Genomic DNA, 26600 nt, shown 5'->3' with positions numbered 1-26600 from the left:
GTCTCTTCCCTTATGCTTTGATGGTTTTCTGTAGTGTTATGTCTGTATTCCTTTCTTTATTTTTTGTGTACCTATTTTAGCCTTTTGATTTGCGATTACCCTGAGGTTTATATATAACATACTATGCTTATAGCAATCTATATTAAGTTGATAGTCACTTAAGTCTGAATACATTCTAAAAGCACTAAGTTTTTTTTATTCTTTTCTCCACATTTTATGCATATGATTTCATGTTCTACATCCTTTTTTGCATATTCTTTGACTTATTTTTGTAAATATAATTGATTTTACTTCTTTTGTATTTTAACCTCCATACTTGTTTTATAAGTGATTAATCTACTACTTTTATTATATTGCATTTACTTGTCAAATTTTCCCTTTCATAATGTTCTTACTTCTAGTGATGGCCTTTTCCTTTCACTTAAAGAATTCTCTTTAATGTTTCTTATAAGACTGGTTTAGTGGTAATGAATTTCCCAACCTTTGATTGTCTAGGAAATTTTTTATCTCTTCTTCTATCCCGAATGATAGTCTTTCCAGGTAGAGTATTCTCGGTTGCAGACTTTTTCCTTTTAGCACTTTAAATATACTGTGTCATTCCCCCTGTTCTGCAAAGTTTCTGCTGAAAAATTAACTGATAGGCTTTTGGAATTTCTCCTATATGTACCATGTTGTTTATTCATTCTTTTCTCTTGCTGCTTTTAAAATTCTCTCTTTATCACTACTTCTTGTCATTTTAATTATTATATGTCTTGATGTGGACTTCCTTGGGTTAATCTTGTTAGGGACTCTGTGCCTCCTGGATCTGGATGCCTGTTTCCTTCCCCAGATTAGGGAAGTTTTTAGGTATTATTTCTTCAAATAGGTTTTCTTCCCCTTCTCTCTCTCTTCTCTTTCTGGAATCCTTGTAATGCAAATATGACACTTGATGATGTCACTGAGTTCCTGTAACCTAGTCCCATTTTTTTATTATTCTTTTTTTCTTTTTGCTATTCCGTTTGGTTGCTTTCCATAAGTCTTTCATCCAGATTACTGAGACATTCTTTTACATCCTCCAATCTGCTATTTATTCCCTCTTGTGTATTTTTTTAATTTCAGTTGTTGATTTCTTCATCTCTTACTGGTTCTTTTTTACTTATCTATAAATTTGTTGAAGATCTCACTGAGATCCTTCACTTTTTTCTCAAGTCCAGTGAGTATCTTTATGACCATTTCTTTGAATTCTTTATCAGGCATATTGTTTATTTCATTTAGGACTTTTTCTGTGATTTTGTCATTTTCTTTCCTTTGGGACTTATTCTTCTGTCTCCTCGTTTTGTCTAATGCTTTGTGTTTGTTTCCATGTATTAGAAATGTCAGTTACATCTCCTGGTCTTGAAAGCAGTGGACTTGCATAGAATAGTTCCTGTGGTGCCCTGTAGCGCCATGCTACCTGGTCACCAGAGCCAAACACTCCATGAGTGTGTCCTACGTGTACTACGTGTGCCTTACTGTTGTGGCTGAACCATGTTTGTCTTTCATTCTGTCAGCTACAATGACCTGCTTTGTCTGCTGTGGGCACACTGAGCAGGGTTTGGTCTCTGCACTGTTGAGGGGCCCGTCTGAGCCCAATAGGGGCTTGTAGATGGACAGTGTCAGCAGTCAGGTTAGCTGTCTGCAGTTTGCTGCAGGTTCATGCACGCCAAATAGCAGGACTTTCTTTCTGCACCACCAGCTAAAATATTCTTCTTCTGGAACTTGAGGTGCACTAGTGTGTGCAGTTTTCTCCTGATCCCCTAGGTGGGAGTCACTTTGCAGTGGCACTATTTCCTGCCAGGGCTGCTTACTAGACATGACTGGGCAGGAGCCTCTTTGGAGTACATTTGCCTGAAGCTAGCAGGTTGGATGGGGTGTGTTTGCATGTGAACATGGGAACAGGGCACACAGTGCCAACAAGATAGGTGGACAGTGTTTATGCTGGTTCCCACAATCTGTCTATGTGAGTTAGGGGAAGGAGAGAGAAATGACATCCACCAGAACTTTTGTTCTTAGGCAAGGCTCCCAAAGGTTCCTGTCCCTCCAGTACACGTTCTGAGGCTAATAAATGAATCTCCTTCACGTATACCCTAGGCACTTTCTAAACTGCTGTTTCTGTGCTGTATCTCAGCTGCACTATTTGTTTTCTTGGCTCTTTTAAGGGTGGTGATTCAGTTTCTTAATTCCCTCTGGCTCCCTGGGGGCTAAGCCTGCTGATTTTTAAAGTACCCAGAGTTAAGTCCCGCTGATTTCAAAAGCATGTAAAATTAAACCCCATTGATTTTCATGGCCAAATATTATGGGAATTTGTCTTTGCGGTATGGATTCCCCATACCTGGGGAGACTGACACGGGGTCTGAACTTCTCATTTCTCTGTGCTTGTGGTGTTCCTCCAGTTTGTGGTTAGTTTTTGGGGGGGTTTGGTTTCCAACCATTCTTCATCCCTCATACCCTTTTCAGTGTAGCCTCGTCCCTGTGATTACTCGAAATGTCTGTTCTGCCAGTCTTTGGTCATTTTCAGAGTTAGTTGTACAGATGTATCTGTTATTTCAGTGTGTCTGAGATGAAGTGAGCTCAGGATCTTTTTACTCTGCTATTTTCTCAGAATTCTATTATATGGTATTGTTAATTATTTTTTTATAATCATCACGCTACCTATAAGATCCTTAGAACTTATTCATCTTATAGCTGAAAGTCTACCCTTTGACAAACATGTCCCCATTTCCTTCACCATTAAGGTCCTAGCAACCACTGTTCTATTCTTTCTATGAAGTTGGCTTTTTTAGATTTCACATAGAATGATATCATACAGTCCTGTCTCTCACTGTCTAACTTATTTCACTTAGCCTACTACCCTCAAGTTTCATTCATGTGGTCAAGAAAAAAACAAGATTACCTCTTTTTTTGTCTGAATATGATTCTATTTTATGTATCCACCACATGTTCTTTAATCATTCAAACATAGTTGGACACTTATAACTTGGGTTGTTTCCACATCTTGACTATTGTGAATAATATCACAATGAACATGAGAGCACAGATATCTCTTTGAGATATTGAGTGAATTCCTCTTAGGTATATGCCCAGGAGTGGAATTTGCTGGAACATATGGTAGTTCTATTTTTAATATTTAAAAAACTTTGTATGCTTCCCCATAGTGGCTGTACCAATTTATACTCTCATCAACAGTGCACAGGGGCTCCCTTTTCTCCATGTCCTTGCCAATGCTTGTTACCTTTTACCTTTTTGATAATAGCCATTCTATCAGGCATTGGATGATATCTCACTGTGATTTTGATTTGCATTTTTCTGATGTACGTGATGTTGAGGCTCTTTTCATGTACCAGTTGGCCATTTGTATATCTTCTTTACAAAAATGCCTATCAGGTTTTCTGCACGTTTTAATAAATTTTTTTTGGAATTAATTTGTATGAGCCTCTTATACAACATATTATAATATAATTAATATATTGAATATTAACTCCTTATTAGATAGATAGTTTCCAAGTATTTTCACCTATTCTGTAGGTAGCTTTTTCATTTTGTTGGCTATTTTCCTGTGCAGAAGTTTTGTAGTTTGATGTAGTCACATTTGTTAATTTTGGCTTTTGTCGTTTGTCCTTTTGTGTCATATTAAAAAAAAAAAATGCCAAGACCAAAGTCAATAATCTTTTCCCCTATATTTACTTCTAGGAATTTATACTTTCTGTCTTCCATTTATAGTCTTAATTGAATTTGACTTAAATTTTGTGTTAAATATAGAGTTCCACATTCAATTTTTTTGCATGTGAATATCCAGTATTTCCAACACCATTGATAAAAAAGAATACCCTTTATCCAGTGAGTATTCTTGACTCCCTGTTTAAACATTAGTTGATATATAAACATGGGTTTAGTTCTAGTTTTTTAATTCTGTTCCAATCATCTATGTATCTGTTTTATGCAGTTCCGTGCTGTTTTGATTACTGTAGCTTTATAATGAAGTTTGAAATCAATAATTACTCAAAAAGTCACATTTATTTACGAGGTTGTTCATCACTGCAGATGAATTTTTGGAATTAGTGGATAAACTGAAGTAGCTTGTTTTCATCATGGATGTCATTAATATTTTCCTCATCTCTTTACAAATGCCATCTTCTAATTATAAGATAAATTTTCTGCTTTCTTCTCACCACTTTCTCACCTGCACTTAGATCCAACCTTGTCATATACTTTCTTGACTAACAGAATGTGGCAATAGTGACATTTGGCACTACTGAAAATAAGCCTAAGAAGTATTTCAGTTTCTTTCTGGGCGTCTCAGAATGTTTGTGCTTTGAACACTCTAGTGCAATAATAACTCCATGTTTCGAAAGTTGTATTATGCTCTTGAATAACAGACCCTGACAAGCCCAGCCTTCTGTTAATCTCTGAAAAGAGGACAGATCCTCATGAGCAGATAAGACATCGGCTCAATGTCACTAGGTGAAATTTGGTTTTCATCACATAGAACAAAAAGAAAAAATTGCCCAACCAAATCCTGCTTTATTACTGGGCCACACATTTGTGGACTTAAAATAAATGTATTTTGTTGAAGCCACAAAATTATCATCATTTGCTAAATAGCAATAAATAACCTGAGCTGATTATGTCCAGTAAGCTTTTCTTTGGGTCAACTTCTCTTTGCTTACCCAGCTACAAAGTAGCCCCCAATTCTACTCTATAGAAAAATTATTTCAAGAAAGGGAACCTACATGGTATAACTTTGCAGGAATCAACGTGAACTACATGTGACTATGAGAAGAATATGAAACAAGCTTTTTAAAAAATGCTTCTTACTGATAGCTAATCTTGGGATTTTGAAACTTCTTACTGCCTAAAAAATAAAAATTGAAAATTTATGAAAAAGATAAATATATGATTTCACTCATATGTGGAATTTAAAAAACAAAATAGATGAACATAGGGGAAGGGAATTAGAAGAGAGGGAAGCAAACCATAAAAGACTTAACTATAGAGAACAAACTGAGGGTTGACGGAGGGGAGGTGGACTGGGGATGGGTTAAAATGAGTGATGGGCATTAAGGAGGACACTTGTTGGGATGAACATGGGTGTTATATGTAAGTGATGAATCAGTAAATTCTACTCCTGAAACCATTATTACACTATATGTTAATAGTGTAACTATTGTTTAAATAGACTAGAACTAGAATTTAAATAAAAACTGGAAACAAAGCAAAACAAAAAAACCTCACAGATAATTTTGGATTCACAAAAGTGGGATGCTTCCCTTGATTTTTGGTCAAGAATATTCATAAATCTCACTCCACAAAAATCTACCTGAAATATTTGATTGGGTTCTTCTATTAGCTTTTTGATGTATTCCTTAACATCTGGACATTTCACTTACCTATTGATAACAAAATGTACTGTATGAACACATATCTGGGCATTCCAATATCACTTAGGCACATGTGTCACTTTCTTAATTCCTCAATTAGTGTCAAACATTTCTAATCTAAGACTAATTTAGGCTCTGCCTTGGGTTAAAATATTGACAGTTATTTGTTTTCACCAGTAACATGCATGTGGATTCTGATTTTTAAGAAGTGGTATGTTTCTTCAGAGATTTCTTTTGGGTAGTAGATGATATTTTATTTTTCAAGTGGCAAATGAATGTCAATTTCAATTTTTCATATTGTTTGCTTATTATATATTTCTTTAGGATTTAGATATTTACTGATATTTGAGATGACATATCATAGAAGTCATTAGTCTCTTGATATTTCAATCACAGATAGAGCATTTATGTTTGTATTGTCTTGCAGGAATGTGTGATTTTTATTTTTTAACCCAAATCACCGTCTTTTCACACAAACAAAATCTTTATCCTTTTCTATCTCTATTCATATGGGCCATGTAGTTAACAACACCTATGAAAAGGAATCTCTATATGAGATGATGTTTATATAAAATGGCTTACAGTGAACTTTTGAATCTAATATAGTGACGTACTTGAGTGGCATTTTAGAGTAAAAAGAAAACAAAATCTCTAAGAGAGTGATCAGCTTTTTTTTTCTTTTTCTATTCTTTTGGTTAGCATGTAAAACAAATAGAACATAGCATTATTACCTTTTCAACACCCTTAAAATAAAACTAAAGATGGAAGAAAAAGGAAAAATATTTCTTCAAAGTACAACAGTTATTGATTGTTGTATAAGATATTACCAAATCTAGTGGTTTAAAACAACACAAATTTGAGAACTTATTATCTTAGAATTTTAGTGAATCAGGCAGCTGGGTATAGTATAACTAAGTCTTCTACTCATGGTCTCACAAGGGATAATCAAGTTGTTGGTCAAACTGTGTTTTCATCTGGCAGTCAGCTGAGAATAAACTCACTTCCAAGTTTGTTCACACTGCCAGCATGATTTATATACTGCAGCTATATGTATAAAGGTTCTGATTTATTACTGTCAGCTGGGTGTCTCCACTTTTCTGAAAATAACATCCTACTAGATTCTCAAGAAAATTCTCAGAACATTCATGTTTTAGCAGTGATGCTCCTCTGAAAGATCCAATGATGTTAGCTATATTGTTGTTTAATTTGCTCATTAGTCAGCATTCTTAAATAAAAGCCAATAGTTCTGTTTCAACTTTAAACCTTGAAGCTTATGACAGTATGCTCAAGAATTGATAAAAATGGTCTGTTTGGGGAGTATCAACAGTTTTTTTAATGTTTATTTATTTTAGAGAGAGAAAGAACGTGAGCAGTGGAGGGACAGAGAGAGAGACAGAGAGAAAGAGAGAGAGAGAAAGAATCCCAAGCAGGCTATTTGAATATATACCATGAAGTGGAGTTGCTAAACTATATGGTAGTTTAATTTTTAACGTCTTGAGGAATCTTTATACTCTTTTCCATAGTAACTTCACCAATGTACATTCCCATCAACAGAGAACTAAGGTTCTTTTCTGAAACTGAACAACACCTGCTATTTCTTTTCTTTTTTTTTATAATAGCGACACTAACAGGTGTGGGATAATATCTCACTGTTTTGACTTGCATTTCCCTGATGGTTTGTGATGCTGAGCATCTTTTTCTGTGTCTGTTAGTCATTTGTATGTGCTCTTTTGATAAATGTCTAGTAGAGGTAGAAGAGGGAGAAGATGGTGGCTTAGGAGGACGCTGGGCTCACCGAGTCCTGATCACTTAGATTCCACCTACACCTGCCTAAATAACGCAGAAAAACACCAGAAGACTAGCAGAACGGAGTCTCTGGAGCCAAGCGCAGACGAGAGGCCCACGGAAGAGGGTAGGAAGGGTGGAGAGGCGGTGCGCGCTCCACGGACTGGCGGGAGGGAGCCTGGGCGGAGGGGGGGCCCACCGGCCAAGCAGAGCCCCCGAATCTGGCTCGCAAAAGCGGAGGGGCCGGACAGAGTGTGTTCCGACAGCAAGAGGGACTTGACATCTGGAAGGTTATAAGCTAACAGCTCTGCTCGGAGAACGGGAGGGCTGGAGGACAACGGGAAGGAGAGTTGCTGAGCCCCGGACGACAGAGCTCAGCTTGGCGGAGAACAAAGAGGCTCGCCAGCGCCATCTCCCTCGCCCATCCCCCAGCCAAACACCCAACACTGTGCTTCTGCGGATCCATCACTCCAGCGGGTCTGACTCCCTCCTGGTGCTGCAGGGCCCCTCCCGAAGCGGATCTCCTAAGGAAAAGCAAGCTGAGCCTGCCCCTCCCGCCCCGTGCACCTTGCCTACCCACCCCAGCTAATACGCCAGATCCCCAGCACCACAAGCCTGGCAGTGTGCAAGTAGCCCAGATGGACCATGCCACCCCCACAGTGAATCCCGCCCCTAGAGGAGGGGAAGAGAAAGCACACACCAGTCTGCCTGTGGCCCCAGCGGTGGGCTGGGGGCAGACATCAGGTCTGACTGCGGCCCCGCCCACCAACTCCAGTTATACACCACAGCAAAGGGGAAGTGCCCTGCAGGGCTGCACCACTCCAGGGACTATCCAAAATGACCAAACGGAAGAATTCCCCTCAAAAGAATCTCCAGGAAATAACGACAGCTAACGAACTGATCAAAAACGACTTAAACAATATAACAGAAAGTGAATTTAGAATAATAGTCATAAAATTAATCGCTGGGCTTGAAAATAGTATAAAGGACAGCAGAGAATCTCTTGCTACAGACATCAAGGGACTTAGAAACAGCCAGAAGGAGCTAAAAAACGCTAACAATGAGCTGTAAAATAAAATGGAGACAACCACGGCTCAGATTGAAGAGGCAGAGGGAGAATAGGGGAACTAGAAGATAAAATTATGGCAAAGAGGGAGCTGAGAAAAAGAGAAATAAAAAAATCCAGGAGTATGAGGGGAAAATTAGAGAACTAAGTGATGCACTAAAGAGAAATAATATACGCATAATTGGAATTCCAGAGGAGGAAGAGAGAGGGAAACGTGCTGAAGGGGTATTTGAAGAAATTATAGCTGAGAACTTCCCTGATCTGGGGAAGGAAAAAAGCATTGAAATCCAAGAGGCACAGAGAACGCCCTTCAGACCTAACTTGAATTGATCTTCTTAACGACATATCATAGTGAAACTGACAAAATACAAGGATAAAGAGAAAATTCTGAAAGCAGCTAGGGAGAAACGTACTCTAACATATAAAGAGAGACCGATAAGACTCGTGACAGATCTCTCTACTGAAACTTGGCAGGCCAGAAAGGAATGGCAGGAGATCTTCAATGTGATGAACAGAAAAAATATGCAGCCGAGAATCCTTTATCCAGCAAGTCTGTCATTAGAATAGAAGGAGAGATAAAGGTCTTCCCAAACAAACAAAAACTGAAGGAATTCATCACCACTAAACCAGCCTTACAAGAGATCCTAAGGGGGATCCTGTGAGACAAAGTACCAGAGACATCACTACAAGCATGAAACCTACAGACATCACAATGACTCTAAACCCATATCTTTCTATAGTAACAATGAATGTAAATGGACTAAATGCACCAACCAAAAGACATAGGGTATCAGAATGTATAAAAAACCAAGACCCATCTATTTGCTGTCTACAAGAGACTCATTTTAGACCTGAGGACACCTTCAGATTGAAAGTGAGGGGATGGAGAACTATTTATCATGCTACTGGAAGTCAAAAGAAAGCTGGAGTAGCCATACTTATATCAGACAAACTAGACTTTAAATTAAAGGCTGTAACAAGAGATGAAGAAGGGCATTTTATAATAATCACAGGGTCTATCCATCAGGAAGAGCTAACAATTATAAATGTCTATGCGCCGAATACCGTAGCCCCCAAATATATAAAACAATTACTCACAAACATAAGCAACCTTATTGATAACAATATGGTAATTGCAGGGGACTTTAACACTCCACTTACAGAAATGGATAGATCATCTAGAGACACAGTCAATAAAGAAACAAGGGCCCTGAATGATACATTGGATCAGATGGACTTGACAGATATGTTTAGAACTCTGCATCCCAAAGCAACAGAATATACTTTCTTCTCGAGTGCACATGGAACATTCTCCAAGATGGATCACATACTGGGTCACAAAATAGCCCTTCATAAGTACACAAGAATTGAAATTATACCATGCATACTTTCAGACCTCAATGCTATGAAGCTTTAAATCAACCACAGGAAAAAGTCTGGAAACCCTCCAAAAGCATGGACGTTAAGGAACACCCTACTAAAGAATGAGTGGGTCAACCAGGCAATTAGAGAAGAAATTAAAAAATATATGGAAACAAACAAAAATGAAAATACAACAATCCAAACGCTTTGGGATGCAGCGAAGGCAGTCCTGAGAGGAAAATACATTGCAATCCAGGCCTATCTCAAGAAACAAGAAAAATCCCAAATACAAAATCTAACAGCACAGCTAAAGGAAATAGAAGCAGAACAGCAAAGACAGCCTAAACCCAGCAGAAGAGAAATTAAATAAAGATCAGAGCAGAAATAAACAATATAGAATCTAAAAAAAAACTGTAGAGCAGATCAATGAAACCAAGAGTTGGTGTTTTGAAAAAATAAACAAAATTGATAAGCCTCTAGCCAGGCTTCTCAAAAAGAAAAGGGAGATGACCCAAATAGGTAAAATCATGAATGAAAATGGAATTATTACAACCAATCCCTCAGAGATCCAAGCAATTATCAGGGAATACTATGAAAAAATATATGCCAACAAACTGGACAACCTGGAAGAAATGGACAAATTCCTAAACACCCACACTCTTCCAAAACTCAATCAGGAGGAAATAGAAAGCTTGAACGGACCCATAACCAGCGAGGAAATTGAATAAGTTATCAAAAATCTCCCAACAAATGAGTCCAGGACCAGATGGCTTCCCAGGGGAGTTCTACCAGATGTTTAAAGCAGAGATAATGCCTATCCTTCTCAAGCTATTCCAAAAAATAGAAAGGGAAGGAAAACTTTCAGACTCATTCTATGAAGCCAGTATTACTTTGATTCCTAAACCAGACAGAGACCCAGTAAAAAAGAAGAAGTACAGGCCAATATCCCTGATGAATATGGATGGAAAAATTCGCAATAAGATACTAACAAATCGAATTCAACAGCATATAAAAAGAATTATTCATCGTGATCAAGTGGGATTCATTCCTGGGATTCAGGGCTGGTTCAACATTCACAAATCACTCAACGTGATACATCACATTAATAAAAGATAAGAACCATATGATCCTGTCAATTGATGTAGAAAAGGCATTTGACAAAATTCAGCATCCTTTCTTAATAAAAACCCTCAAGAAAGTCAGGATAGAAGGAACATACTTAAACATCATAAAAGCCGTTTATGAAAAGCCCACAGCTAACATCATCCTCAATGGGGAAAAACTGAGAGCTTTCCCCCTGAGATCAGGAACACGACAGGGATGCCCACTCTCATCGCTGTTGTTTAACATAGTGTTGGAAGTTCTAGAATCAGCAATCAGACAACAAAAGGAAATCAAAGGCATCAAAATTGGCAAAGATGAAGTTAAGCTTTCATTTTTTGCAGATGACATGATATTATACATGGAAAATCCGATAGACTCCACCAAAAGTCTGGTAGATCTGATACATGAATTTAGCAAAGTCGCAGGATACAAAATCAATGTACAGAAATCAGTTGCCTTCTTATACACTAATGATGAAGCAACAGAAAGACAAATAAAGAAACTGATTCCATTCAAAATTCCACCAAGAAGCATAAAATACCTAGGGATAAATCTAACCAAAGATGTAAAAGATCTGTATGCTGAAAACTATAGAAAGCTTATGAAGGAAATTGAAGAAGATATAAAGAAATGGAAAAACATTCCCTGCTCATGGATTGGAAGAATAAATATTGTTAAAATGTCAATACTACCCAAAGCTATCTACACATTCAATGCAATCCCAATCAAAATTGCACCAGCATTCTTCTTGAAGCTAGAACAAGCAATCCTAAAATTCATATGGAACCACAAAAGGCCCTGAATAGCCACAGTAATTTTGAAGAAGACCAAAGCAGGAAGCATCACAATCCCAGACTTTAGCCTCTACTACAAAGCTGTCATCATCAAGACAGCATGGTATTGGCACAAAAACAGACACATAGACCAATGGAATAGAATAGAAACCCCAGAACTAGACCCACAAATGTATGGCCAACTCATCTTTGACAAAGCAGGAAAGAACATCCAATGGAAAAAAGACAGTCTCTTTAACAAATGGAGCTGGGAGAACTGGACAGCAACATGTAGAAGGATGAAACTAGACCATTTTCTTACACCATTCACAAAAACAAACTCAAAATGGATAAAGGACCTGAATGTGAGACAGGAAACCATCAAAACCCTAGAGGAGAAAGCAGGAAAAGACCTCTCTGAGCTCAGCCGTAGCAATTTCTTACTTGACACATCCCCAAAGGCAAGGGAATTAAAAGCAAAAATGAACTACTGGGAACTCATGAAGATAAAAAGCTTCTGCACAGCAAAGGAAACAATCAACAAAACTAAAAGACAACTGATGGAATGGGAAAAGATATTTGCAAATGACATATCGGACAAAGGGCTAGTATCCAAAATCTATAAAGAGCTCACCAAACTCCACACCCGAAAAACAAATAATCCAGTGAAGAAATGGGCAGAAAACATGAATAGACACTTTTCTAAGGAAGACATCCGGATGGCCAACAGGCACATGAAAAGATGCTCAATGTCGCTCCTCATCAGGGAAATGCAAATCAAAACCACACTCAGATATCACCTGACGCCAGTCAGAGTGGCCAAAATGAACACATCAGGAGACTATAGATGCTGGAGAGGATGTGGAGAAACGGGAACCCTCTTGCACTGTTGGTGGGAATGCAACTTGGTGCAGCCACTCTGGAAAGCAGTGTGGAGGTTCCTCAAAAAATTAAAAATAGACCTACCCTATGACCCAGCAATAGCACTGCTAGGAATTTACCCAAGGGATACAGGAGTACTGATGCATAGGGGCACTTGTACCCCAATGTTTATAGCAGCACTCTCAACAATAGCCAAATTATGGAAAGAGCCTAAATGTCCATCAACTGATGAATGGATAAATAAATTGTGGTTTATATACACAATGGAGTACTACGTGGCAATGAGAAAGAATGAAATATGGCCCTTTGTAGCAACGTGGATGGAACTGGAGAATGTGATGCTAAGTGAAATAAGCCATACAGAGAAAGACAGATACCATATGGTTTCACTCTTATGTGGATCCTGAGAAACTTAACAGAAACCCATGGGGGAGGGGAAGGAAAAAAAAAGAGGTTAGAGTGGGAGAGAGTCAAAGCATAAGAGACTCTTAAAAACTGAGAACAAACTGAGGGTTGATGGTGGGTGGGTGGGAGGGAGGGGGGTGAGGGTAATGGGTATTGAGGAGGGCACCTTTTGGGATGAGCACTGGGTGTTGTATGGAAACCAATTTGACAATAAATTTCATATATCGAAAAAAATAAAAATAAAAATAAAAGTCTAGTTGAGTCTTTGTCCACTCTTTATTCAGTTTTTTTTCTGTTGAGTTGTAAGAATTCCTTATGTTTTGGATATTGACCCTCATCAGATTATGGTTTGCAAATATTTTCACCCATTCTGCATGATGCCTTTTTGCTAGCTTATTTTCCTGTGCTGTGCAGAAGCTTTTTGTTTTTCTATGCAACCCCACTTGTCTCTTTTCAAAGTTTTTAAGTCTTTATCTCATTCAGTTATTCTTAAGTATGCTATTCTTGCTGACACTACTGTAATTGATTTTTTAATTTCTTAATTTCCTTGTCAGGCTCTTCATTGTTAATATATAGAAATTCCAGTGACTATCGTATGTTGGTTTAGTATTCTGTGCTAAACTGATTTTATTTTTTAGTTAATAGTATTTTTTATGGAGTCTTTAGTGTTGTGCACATTTAAGATTATATTATCTGCAAAGAGGTAATTTTACCTCATCATTCCTAATTTGGATGCCTTTTCTTTCCTTTTCTGGCCTGATTGCTTTAGGAGGGTTTCTAGTACTATGGTGAAGAGAAGGGACGAGAGTGGGCATCATTACCTTGCTCCTAATCTTAGAGGAAACCTTTCAGTTTTCACTCTTAAATGTGATGTTAGTAGTGGGCTTTTCATATGTGTCCTTTATTATGTTGAAGTAAATTTCTTCTATACCTACTTTGTTGAGGGTTTTTATCATGAGAATCTGTTTAATATTGTCAAAAATTTCTGCATTTCTTGAGATAATTATGTGATTTTTATGTTTCATTCAATTGATGTGGCTCATCACAGTAATTGATTTGTATGTGCTGAACCTTCCTTGTATCCCAGAGATAAATCCCACATGGCGTATGACCCCTTTAATGTGCTCTTGTGTTCAGTTTGCTAGTATCTTGTTGAGAATTTTGCAACGATATTTGTCATAGATAGTAACCTGCAAGTTTCTTTTTTTGTAGTATCTTTGTCTGGCTTTGGTATCAGGTTAATATTGGCCTCATAAACTGAATTTGGAAGTATTCCCTCTTTTTTTCAATTTTTTGGGCAAAATAGGTGAGATGATTATAAACTACAAACTTCAATTATGAGATAAGCAAGTCATGGGGATGAAAAGAACGGTATAGCAAATGCAGTCAAATCTATTGCAATAACTTTGGTGACAGATGGTAAGGACACCTGTTGGGGTAAGCATTTGTAATATGTGCGATTGTGAATCATTATGTTATACACCTGGATCTAACAGAATGTTGTATATCAAATATACTTTGATTAAAAACAAAAATCTAAAAATCCCTTATTCACTTAAGGACAATTATTGGTATAAGGACTGTTGTTCAACATGATTTCTTAATATAAAGGATTTATTTTTAAAAAGACATCAACCTGACCTCACAAATTAAAATATCAGCTATCTCATTGTCTCTCATATAGTCAACATTGTCCAATCTTATGACCTCTATGTAACAAAGAAAAACACACAAGTGACAGAATAAACTAACACAAACATCTATAAGCATAATGTGGGTAAAATTTTACCCCAAAATGTTTGAATATGTAATAGGGTATTGTGCACAATTATTTTAACTTTTTTTAAAATGTTTATTTTTGAGACAGAACAGCACAAGCAGAGGAGGGTCAGAGAGAGAGGGGGACAGAGGATCTGAAGTGAGCTCCATGCTGACAGAGAGCCCCGTGCAGGGCTTGAGCTCACTAACTGTGAGATCTTGACCTGAACCAAAGTCGGACACTCAATCGACTAAGCCACCCAGGTGCCCCATATTGTGTACAACTTTTATGAGCAAGACAAAGTCAGATTGGAATCTCTGCTACAATAGTCATTTCCACAATGACAGTTGAACTTTTTCAGTTACTTCAATAATTTAATTTTTATCTTGTTACTCTAATAGAATTCAAATTTTCCATTTTATTATTTTTATTATTTATTTATTTTTAATGTTTGTTTAATTTTGAGAGAGAGAGAGAGAGAGAGAGAAGGAGTGGGGGAGGGACACAGATAGGAGGAGATACAGAATCCAAAGCAGGCTCCAGGCACAGAGCCCGATGCAAGGCTCAAACTTGAACCCGCAAACTGAGAGATCATGACCTGACCTGAAGTCAGCCATTTAGCCAACTGAGCCACCCAGATGCCCCTAAATTTTCCATTTTAAAAGGCTAAAGTTTAAATTTTACCTCACATCTCAGAAAATAACATTGTATTTTTCCAACAGAAGACTATCTTTAATACTCCCTGGAGATTAAAACAAATTTCATTTTATAGTCAATATATTTAAAGGAACATATAAAATACTCTCACTAGATAAACATTTCCAGGTCTACTTCATTTTAGATAGTTCTAGGAAGATAAGAAAGGACATGGGTATTTTATATTCAGAATATTAAAAAAAATGCTAACTCATCCTTGGCCTAAAGATCTATTTTTATTTCTAATAAAAAGGCATCCAATGCTTCACAATCTCCACAATGCTTGCTCTATGGAATTCTTGCAAAGAGACTCAAATTTTTGTCTTGCTACATATTCTACCTTCATATATTCTGATTTTGTCAGATACTTTCAGGAAACTAGTATATTTGCCCATAGCCATACATCCAAGGGAATTGGTTCTGTGTCCAAAAGGGACATACATTAAGGGATACAGCTCTATATTATATGCAACTGTAAAACCAGAAGTGATGCCAAAAAATACCAGGCATAAAACTGTGTCTCAAATTATTATTTCAGATACTGTTAATCATGAATACTGTTTCAGACTCCAGGACAGACACTAATCCATTCACGCTTCTTCAAGTAATTACGGTTATAATCATAATACCAGAAAATCTTGTGTCACTGCAGAGCTTATGCAGAGGCACGTTGAAATATGTCCAGAACTAGATGACTTTGAGGAGACTGCATCATCCCAAAACTCTACAGATGAAAGAAAGCGTTGCCTGATGTAGACCAGCAGCAATCAAAATATTTCCCTTTTATTTCAGTTGGCCTCTTTGTTGACCACTCTCCTTTCAGTAAACTGGTGTGTACCAAATGTTTGTGCCTCCCCCACAAAATTTGTATGTTGAAGCTCTGAATTCCTATGTGATGGGATTAGAAGGTGGGGCTTTGGAAAGTTATTAGGTTTAGGTAAGATCACAAGTAGGGAGCTTCCATGTTAGGATTAGTGACTCTTGTAAGATGAGAACATACCAGAGCTTTCCCTCTCCACAATGTGAAGATATAACCAGAAGGTGGCCCTCCTGCAAGCTGGAAAGAGATCCGTCACCAAAGAATCAAATCAACTGGCACCTTGGGTAGGACTTTCCAGGTTCCAGAATAATGATCAATAAATATCTATAGCTGAAGTCACCCCTTCTACATACTATGTTGTAGCAGCCCGAGCTAAGAAAAAACACTATTTTCTAACTTGCTGTTAGGTTTCTAGTCACTACTTTTGACTAAAGTTTATTTTGTCTGATATAAATAAATCTACCTTTTCTTTCTTATGGTCTGCACTTATATAAAGTCTCTTCTTCCATCTTCTTACTTTGAACCTATGTGTCTCTTTAAAATAAAATCAATGTCTTGTAGGCTGCATATAGTTGGGTCTTCCTCCTCCTCATCCTTCTTACTCTCCTCCCTGTCCTCCTCCTTCCCCCTTCTACTCCTCTTCCTCCCTTCTCACCCCCATTCCTCCTCTTTCTCCAACCAGCCAAATTGTGCCTTTTAATTACTGAATTCAGTCCATTTAGATTTAGGATTATTGATACGTAAAGATTTACTACATAGCCATTTTAGTTGTTGCTTTTTGTCTGTTTTCTATTTCAATTGTTTCTTTTCCCCTCTGTTTCTTCCTATATTTGTAAATTAATGTTGTACCATGCTGGCATCCCCCTGGCCCTTTTTTAAATATATTTTTTTAATTTACTCATTTGTTTTGAGATAGAGAGAAAGCAGGAGCAAGGAGGGGCAAAGAGAGAGGGAGAGAGAGAATCTGAAGCAGGCTCTGCTCTGTCAGCACAGAGCCCCATGCAGGGCTCAAACTCACAAACCACAAGACCATGACCTGAGTTGAAATCAAGAGTCAGATAGATACTTAACTGCACCACCCTGCTGTCCCATCCTTCCACCCTACTTTTTTAATGTTTCATGAATCTACTCTAGGTTTTGCTTTGAGGTTACCATGAGGCTTACAAAAAAATAACATATATAAAACAGTATATTTTATGCTGATAGCAAGTTACTTTCATTTGCCTATAAAGACACCACAATTTTATTCCTCCCTTTTGATATTTTTGATGTCACCATTTATCCTTTTTTGAGAGAGAGAGATTGGGGGGGGGCACAGAGGGTAGGGGCAGAGAAAGAGAATCTTAAGTAAGCTTCATACCCAGTGCAGAGCCCCACAAAGGGCTCAATCTCACAACCATGAGATCATGAGCTGAGAGCTGAACCAAGATCATGACCTGAGCTGAAATCAAGAGTCAGGCACTTAACCAACTGAGCCACCCAAGTGCCCCTACCATTTTTCATGCTGTGTATTCATTACAAATTATAGCAGCTATTCTTATTTTTAATACTTGTTTCTCTTATTTGTTATACTATTGTTAAGTGGTTAATACACCATCCTATTTATGTAACTGGAGTTTTCTAAATCTTCCTATATATGTTTCAGCTTTACCAATGTGTTACATACTTTTGTATGCTTTCATCTCACTGATTAGAGTTTTTTTTTCATTTCAGTTTAGAGAACTCTCTTTGAAATACTACTTGCAAGGCAGATCTAGTGATGATGAACTCCCCTAGCTTTTGTTTGTCTGGAAAAGTCTTTATTTCTCTCACAAATCTGAAGAAAAACTATGTTTGACATAGTATTCCTGACTGGCAATTTCTATCATTTAACACTTTGAATATGACATTCTACTTTCTCCTGGCTTGTAGGGTTTCTGCTGAGAAATCCACTGATAGCTTAATAGGGTTCCTTTTTTAGTTGCACCGCTTTTTCCCTGGCTACCTTAGAACTTTTTAACTTTGATTTTGATAGTTTCATTATAATGTGTCTTTGAAAATGTCTTTTGTCACTGAGGTAATAGAGTGATCTATTAGCTTCCTGAACTTTGGTTCCAAGTATCCCCAGGCATGGGAAGATTTTAGCTACTATTATTTTAACTAAAATTTCTACCCCTTCTCCCTCTGTTCTCCCTCTGGAACCACAAAAGTTTGGAGGTTTGCCCTTTTGATTGAGTCTCACAAGTAATGTAAGCTTTCTTTGCTCATTTCTATTTTTTTCTCTTTGTTCTCTTGCTACTGTGCTATTTCAAAATTCTTACCTGGTAAGTCATTTATTCTTTCTTCTGCTCTACTCTACTACAGATGCTCTGTATTGTATTCTTCATCCAATCATTGAATTCTTCAGTTCAAGATGACTTTTGGTTCTTTTTCATGGTTTCTCTTTTTTTTTCTAAAGAACTCATTTATTCATTTATCTCTTTCTTAATCTCATTGATTAGGGCTTTCTGATTTTTTTTTTGTAGTTTATAGTTTCTTCAATACAGCTATTTTCAGTTCCTTATGAGCTATATCGCTGTATACCATGTCTTTAGGATCAGCTGTTAGAGAATAATTGATATCTTTTGTAATGGTATATTTCCTTTATTTATGAACTTCCTTGATCTCACTGCCATAGCAGGAGCACACACAAGGCAGATGCTGCACAATGGGGTGAAGTGGGAGCTTAGCAGAGTTTTGTGGGTGCCTACAGGCTGATGATATCCTCCGGCAGGCTATTCCCAGTAGCTTGTGGGGCAGACTTCATGCTGAAATCCTAAATTTACAGCAGAAACTGTGTTCCTTTCATGACCTTTGAAATTATTGTCTGTTTTTTTTTTTCTTTTCTTTGCCCTCAGTCATGGAGGTACCTTCTCAGAAATCAGTGTCTTCTGGAAAGAGACAGGTTCCTTCAGTTTCAACCCCCACAACTAGATTAACCTGAAGATCACCCACGCTTTCCAACTCCTCCTAGGGGAAATCACGTCTTTCCACTATCAGTGTGAGAAACATCTGTGCCGCCACTAACAGAGGGCTTAGTTCCATGCGGTGTCACCTGGGGAGGCAGTAAGCTCCAGTAGAGTTCCTCTCTGTCCACTGCTTCCAAACTCATTTCTATTCTATTCTATTCCAATGGCATGTTGAAATCTCCACAATGGCAGGATGGACTTCTATCCATTTTATGTCACCTGTGTGTTTCCTTGCAGGACAGCACTTTCCAGGTTTTTTCCTTGACCAAAACAAGTGGAAGTGGGGCAGGTTTGCTAACTCCCTTGGATCCATTCTTACTAAGGTCTTGTTTATTTATTTTCTGATGCACAGATAGGAAGAAGTTCTCTTGGATCCCTCCCAGGTGCTACGGCACTCTTGTTTATGTATGGATGTCTAATTCATTGTTTAAAAAAAGAGGGAGAGATAAATGAGGAACATCTTATGCCACCATGATGCTGACTTTACCACCCACACTATATTTAATTAATCTCTCTTCTCTTAAATTTTGTTTTGCCATTTTTTGCCAACAATATTCCCTAATAGATGAAGCATATTTATTTATAGATATGAAACATCTCTAAGTTATTCATTAATCTAACAAAGAAAGTTATAGATGATTACTGATATTTGAATCCTTGTAAAATGATTTAAATAGGGTCAAACTTCTTTCTGGAACCTGAAATAATTCAAGTATTCCATAATATGGTTCAGTGTTAAGAAAATAATCTTGGACCAGGGCAATAGTATGAACAAAAATACCGAAGGTAAAGTGCCTCTGCTGTGTTCAGGGAGCACATAGGATAGGGATAAAAAAAATACAGTAATATTTACTCATAGTGAAGGGTAATTAGAGATAAAGCTTGATGCAGGTGATTCTTCCAGAGTGGGAGAACTTTTGTCCAGTTGCCATGGTCTTCAGAATTGAGAAAGTCTTGTTGCTAAGCAGTTAAATCTAGAACACAATCAAATGAGAGATGAAAGGGAGCGGATTGTTAGTTCTCTTTTTATGTAAGGTTTTAGATCAAAGTCTTTGTGCATAAAGAGAGGTAGTACAAACCATGATAGGGCTCTAGCTAGCAAAGATAATGGGAACCATTAATTCTACTGCTGGTAAGTCTTTCAAGAATTTAGCTGTAGAGGAGAGAAACATTAGTATTAACACATACATGCATACACACATGCAAACATACACACATCATAATTCTTTGCCATTTTTTATTCTTAAGGAGGATATGTTACCTGGATTATGTCTTATTCTGGTCTATTTTACTTGGTTGAGTAAACAAAATTGTGTTTTTAGTGGGTTGTTGCTCATACTTTGGAAAAATAAAGCTGTAAGAGTGAGAAAGGGAGGTGGTAATTAGGGTAGATAGATTGATGAGCTTGATGACGCTCGCAGGAGAGAAAAAAAGAACTTATAAAAGATGATGTATGACCATCTACTTAGAAGTTTCTGTTTGATTATGGCATTATACCACATTATCAATGAAAATGTTATATTCTCTTAGGAAATGTGTCTCTTGAATCATTGCATAAAATAATGTTATGAGGATAAATGCCATCTGGCTCACATACTCTTGGAATTAGAAATAAATTCTGACTAATTTTTATTGATTAGTTTCACTCTCAACAGCACTCTGTTATTCTTAATTATTTTCCATCACAACAATTGATACTCCATTATAATTACAAAATATATATCAAGAGACTCAAAAGTCAAATCAGTATATTAAGATTTTACTCACAATTTAGAGGTATTGTCCTCAAAGGTTTAATTTAGGAATTTTACATTCCTTTTTGTGGTTTCTTGGCATTTTGTGAAATATTGCTCCCCATTAGTCCTAGAGAAATACCAAACTACCCTAGGAATTCAGATCTTATTAATGATGAAGATAGTATTTAGCCTGAAATAAATTTCCTGGCTGCTATCTGCAAGAAGAAAGCAAAGACTAAGAAAAATATCAAATCCTGTATTAGACATGTAAGAAATGTTGAATTCTGGATTTTACTGTTTAAACTACCATAACTGGAACGCAATAATAACTACTTGTGAAAACAAAGACAAGGGATTTTCAGGGAAAGGTGAAGATACTCTGTGCTTTCTTTTCCCAGGAGTTTTGAGATGTTTCTATGGGCGTAGCAAAATCAGGGAAAAAGGATTAACCTAGTTGGAGCTGAAGATTTTAGACCACAGTGGTTGTATTAATGGAGTCTAGAGCCAGACTATAGATATACAAGGTAAAATTAAGGGAACGTAAAAAGTGGGGGAGAATGAAAAAAAAGTGATTTTTCTGCATAAATTTGAGAATCAAGTTTTGAATAAGAATAAAAGTTGTGGTTAACTATTTGACATGTAAGAGTCAGGACAATGGAGGGTTACAATAAGGGTTAGGATTAGGGTTATGGTTAGGGTTACAGTTAGAGTTTGATAATAAGATACAGATGAGGGGCGCCTGGGTGGCTCTGTCGGTTAAGCGTCCGACTTCGGCTCAGGTCATGATTTCACGGTCCGTGAGTTCGAGCCCCGCAACGGGCTCTGTGCTGACAGCTCAGAGCGTGGAGCCTGTTTCAGATTCTGTGTCTCCCTCTCTCTCTCTGACCCTCCCCTGTTCATGCTCTGTCTCTCTCTGTCTCAAAAATTAATAAACGTTAAAAAAAATTAAAAAAAAAATAAGATACAGATGATACTAAGAAATAATATTTAGCTATAAGCCAATGGCTAAATATTGTTGAAAATAAGTAGCAAAGCTAAAATAAACTAGGTATTATATAGGTTGCCCATATGCTCACTAAACCCCAGATGTGGGTAAAATTATTGGTGAATAACACATTAATAAATCAGACACCCAATTGCTTGAGGTTTGTGTAGCATTGATTTGGGTGTTGGTGTTTGAGTAAGAAAAAAAGCTAAATAGTGGTCCAATGAGATGGCTACCGGTTTAGTGGTTTGTAAGTGGCTTTGGTAATCAGTGCAAATTTGGCTCTGTCATCTGTTCTGTATGCCATACAGGAATACTGAGAATGTAAATCTTCCTCTATGCCTTGCTTTGAATTGTTGATTGGTACCTTTAGTAAAATGAAGTAGGAATAAGGATATTTCCATGAAGAAGTGAAAGTCAAGAGATTTTTGCTTTTCATGAAAAGAAGATTCCATACATGACACAATGATTCTACAAAAAAGAGGTCAAGGGAACATAGCTTCAAGATTTTTTTTTTTTAACGATTAAGCAAAAATAGGTACAGGGACTAGCAGATGCTAGGTCCTCAATCATGCATCTTTTTTAAACAAATTTTTAATGTTTATTTATTTTTGTGAGAGAGAGAGAGGCAGAGTGCAGGTGAGGGAGGAGTAGAGAAAAAGGGAGACACAGAATCCAAAACAGGCTCCAGGCTCTGAGTTGTCAGCACATAGCCCAACACTGGGCTCAAACTCAGGAACCGTGAGATCATGACCTGAACAAAAGTTGGACACTTAACTGACTGAGTCACCCAGGTGCCCTTAATTTTTATATTATCTACTATGGGAGGTGGTTTGATCAGTTTATATTAGATCCCTCATAGCTGACTTCACTTTCCTGGTTTTTCAACTAGACCGAGAGTTCTTGGTGTCATTACTTTAAGCATTCTTATTACTTTAATGATTTCATAAAGACAGTGGATATTCTCATTGGGTAATAAAAATAAGCAATGCATATACAAAATATTGAAATTTTACAAATTTCTAATGTGTAGTTTTGTCCCAAACACTGCTTCCAAATTTGAGACCATTAATATCTCCAGACCGTTACTATCTCAACATATATGTACATGTATATTTCCTGAGTGTGTCACACCATTATTTATTTTGTTTCTACTTTTCATGCAAAATATGCATATGTATTTTTATTTATGAAATAAATACATTTTACTGTCAAACCCAAGACATGGTTACCTTGAAATCTTGTAAACTCAGAATTTGATGCCAATATTGATGCCTTGATTCTTGCAGTTTCACAGGCTTAGATGAAAAAGGGAATGCAGGAAGGAGCTAGGATAATCAATAATTTCTTTCATGGAAGCATATTTACAGACCATGAGAAAAAATAATAAAATACATGAGTAATTTTTATATCTCTCCTGAGTAATGTGACTAAATAATTTATCATTTGAAAGTGAAAGGAAGACCTATATCATGATATCCATATCCACCCCATATGTGTAAATTGAGACTGCTACATTAAAATATGATAGGTGTTCACATTTCCATTAATACTCTTTTATTTTATATATTTATTGTGAAAATGTTGATACATATTCATATATTTACAGAGCAATATAACAAATCCATATGTGTCCTTTATCTAGATTCTTAGAGTCAACCTATAGCCAATCACCATTGCTTTGTACACGTAGTCTCATTCTGCCTTACCATGATTTATTTAATGCAATGCAGTATACTGAGTCATGAGGCAAACACTGACCCACTTTACCCCATACCCTTCCTTTCATCCTTCACCTTGACTTGCTCATATGTTCCACTCCTATATCTGCCCTTCTTTGTATTTTTTTCTTTTAGTGCTGCTGCTCTGATGGTGTGACTCCTAGAAGACAGATCTTTAAATATCAGCACTTTATTTATCAGCATACTTCCAGCTCAGAGGGAGGAGACAGAATAGTGATGCTTCCTGATCCGCTCTCTTTTGGTCTCACCAATGGCTGAATATGGTGTCTCCATAATAGCTGTGGGTGAGGTCATGGTACGTGTGTTTCTGAGGTCATGGTACATAAGAGTGTTTCTGCTCCTTTTTGGATGGTCCCATGTTGAACACTCCTATTGCCATGGGCCCCCAGAAGTGGTGATTCCTTTGAGGGTAACAAACCCTAGCAATGTCAAGAAGCCTCCAGGCTGGATCTCTTACCAACTGCATTTTGGAGGCCAGCGACATGTTTTCCATATGAAGGTAAAGAAGCTTTTGCTGTCCAAAAATTTCCCAGTGTTCACCTATACAGACCAGGGGGCTCTTCTTGAAGACCAGCCATTTATCCAGAAAGACTGTTATTATCGTGGTTATGTGGAAGGGGATCCGGATTCCTTGGTGTCTCTGAGTACCTGTTTTGGGGGCTTACAAGGAATAATGCAGACAAATCACATTGTTTATGAAATTTTACCCAAAAAGCTTTCTACCACATTTGAACACCTGGTATATAAGATGTACGGTGAAGAGAAACAATTCCCACCCGTGAGGTGTGGATTAACAGATGAAAAAATAGCACGGCAAGTGAAGTCACAAGAGAGCAATAATTCTATTTTGCTGCAACGTGGGTATGAAAGTCTGGGGACCCACAAGAGATTTGTTGAAATGGCAGTGGTGGTGGACTACAATCGGTATGCTTATCGCAGATACAATGTCACAACTGTGGAGCTGGAAGTAATTACTACTATGAATAACGTAAATACCTTCTATCAAGCACTAAATATTGATGTGAGTTTAGTTGGAATGGAGGTCTGGAATGGAGGAAATCCTGTTGAAATAAGGAACATGGACACACTCTTGGATTTATTTTGCGCCTGGAAGAAAGAAAGCTTTAATACCCGTGTCCCCCATGACATTGCGCATGTTTTTGTAAAAAAAGGATATGGTGCTCTTGGCATATCTTATGTTGGATCAATATGTAACTACAATACTAATTGTGCAGTGGATGCTTTCACAAGTGACAATTTGGGTGTTTTTGCATTTGTTGTGTCACATGAGCTCGGTCATTTTCTGGGTATGTGGCATGATGAGAAAACATGTAAATGTGCAGACGATGTGTGCATAATGTATGCAACCCAGTCTCAGGCAACTAAATTCAGCAACTGCAGTTATGCTAGATATTGGCACACCTCGGCGGGATCAAGATGTATCTTGCATCCACGAACGCCAAAGAGAATCTTCCGGTATACACGCTGTGGGAACAGTGTGGTTGAAGATGGAGAAGACTGTGACTGCGGCTCCTTAAATCTGTGTACAAAAGATCCATGTTGTCAGTTAGACTGTACTCTGAGTCCTGGGGCTACTTGTGCTTCTGGGCTTTGTTGCAAAGACTGCAAGATCATGCCATCAGGTGACGTGTGTAGAGAACGGGAAAATGAATGTGACCTTCCCGAGTGGTGCGATGGGACATCCTATCAGTGTCCAGAAGATGTGTATATGCAAGATGGAGCCGAATGCACAGGTGGTGGCTACTGCTATGAAAAGAGGTGCAATACTCGTGATGAACAGTGTAGTCAACTTTTTGGCCCAAATGCCAAGAGTGCGAGTCAGATTTGCTATAGTACAGTGAACGTCCGAGGTGACCGTTTTGGCAACTGTGGTCTCAAGAATGATCAATTTATAAAATGTAATAACTCAGATACCCTGTGTGGGAGGGTTCAGTGTAAGAATGTGGCAGAAATTCCCACTCTGAGAGACCATTCTACTCTGCATTGGCTTTACATCAATGATAGCATCTGCTGGGGTACTGACTTCCATTTGGGGATGCCCTTGCCTGATCTTGGTGAAATAAAAGATGGTACAGAGTGCGGTGAAGAACATATCTGTGTCCAAAGGAAATGCATCCCTTTGGCACATTTGAAAACTAATTGCTCACCTGAGACCTGCAATATGAACGGAGTCTGTAACAATAGACATCACTGTCATTGCAGCCATGAGTGGGACCCTCCTGACTGCCGGATAAAAGGCAGTGGAGGTAGTGTAGACAGTGGCCCACCCCCAATAAGAAAAGAGACCCATCGGTCACAGGAGAAACAGCAAAAGAAGACTAACCCACTCTTATTTTGGTTGATACCTTCTTTGGTTTTATTCTGTTCTTTGTTAATTTTGTCTTTTATAAGGGGAAAAAACATTAAGAAAGAAGATCAAAATGTTACAACCGCACCCAGTAAATAGCAGAATGATCCACGTCAACCTAATCAAGGAGAAGTGAATGATCCACCTGCAATGAGAAACCAAAAAGCTATGATTTCTAGAAAGAAACCCAATCCCAAATGAAATTCCCCGTTTGTTAAGTTTTAATTCCCTGGCAGGAGGAATGTTACAGCTTGTATCACAGGTCACTGACAGAAACTTCCTGAGACTTTTTACCATTTGGGATCATAAAGGTTAGCCATCGAACAATAAACAAAATATACTAATTACCGGCACGTTTTTACTTTCCATTATTTTAGGCAATTATATCAGTTAGTGTTTTATGGAACTATTCTGTGGTTGCAGAGCAAAGGCACTGTCCACAGATAGGGTGTGTGTGTCTTCTGCTTTCTCACATAGGGAATAGGAAACTGCAAATCACATTTCTCCTTTGTGAGTCCTCTATTATTAGCTACTACCAGTAGGGTAAACTAAAGGGAGACTGGACATGGGAAATGTCCTGAATGTTGCTCATGTCATGGTTGCCTCATTAACTCTCACCCTGGCAAAGGCAGTGCCTTTCAATCTTTATATCACTACATATGGATATAAATATAGATGTAGACATAGGTAGAAAGATATCATATGTATTATATATACACATATGCATATATCTC

At 37.7% G+C, this 26600-nt stretch overlaps 1 protein-coding gene across 1 annotated transcript; it reads left to right on the top strand.

The window, feature by feature from the left end:
* The first annotated feature begins 20037 nt into the window (after positions 1–20037).
* LOC131506836 (disintegrin and metalloproteinase domain-containing protein 20-like) lies at positions 20038–26219 on the top strand. The gene is made up of 2 exons (XM_058720862.1): positions 20038–20167; positions 23613–26219. Exon 2 carries the CDS (start codon positions 23749–23751, stop codon positions 25963–25965), a length of 2217 nt encoding a protein of 738 aa, XP_058576845.1. The 5' UTR covers positions 20038–20167; positions 23613–23748; the 3' UTR covers positions 25966–26219.
* The last annotated feature ends 381 nt before the right edge of the window (positions 26220–26600 follow it).

The sequence above is a fragment of the Neofelis nebulosa genome, chromosome 3 (assembly GCF_028018385.1).
Source record: "Neofelis nebulosa isolate mNeoNeb1 chromosome 3, mNeoNeb1.pri, whole genome shotgun sequence".
Classification (NCBI taxonomy): Eukaryota; Metazoa; Chordata; class Mammalia; order Carnivora; family Felidae; genus Neofelis; species Neofelis nebulosa.
The sequence above is the reverse complement of the archived record's forward strand: the minus strand, read 5'-3'. Positions and strand labels throughout refer to the sequence as shown.

Bases quoted from the DNA above. Each gene is read 5' to 3' on its own strand.
- LOC131506836 (XM_058720862.1), top strand. From the start codon at position 23,749: ATGGCTGAATATGGTGTCTCCATAATAGCTGTGGGTGAGGTCATGGTA.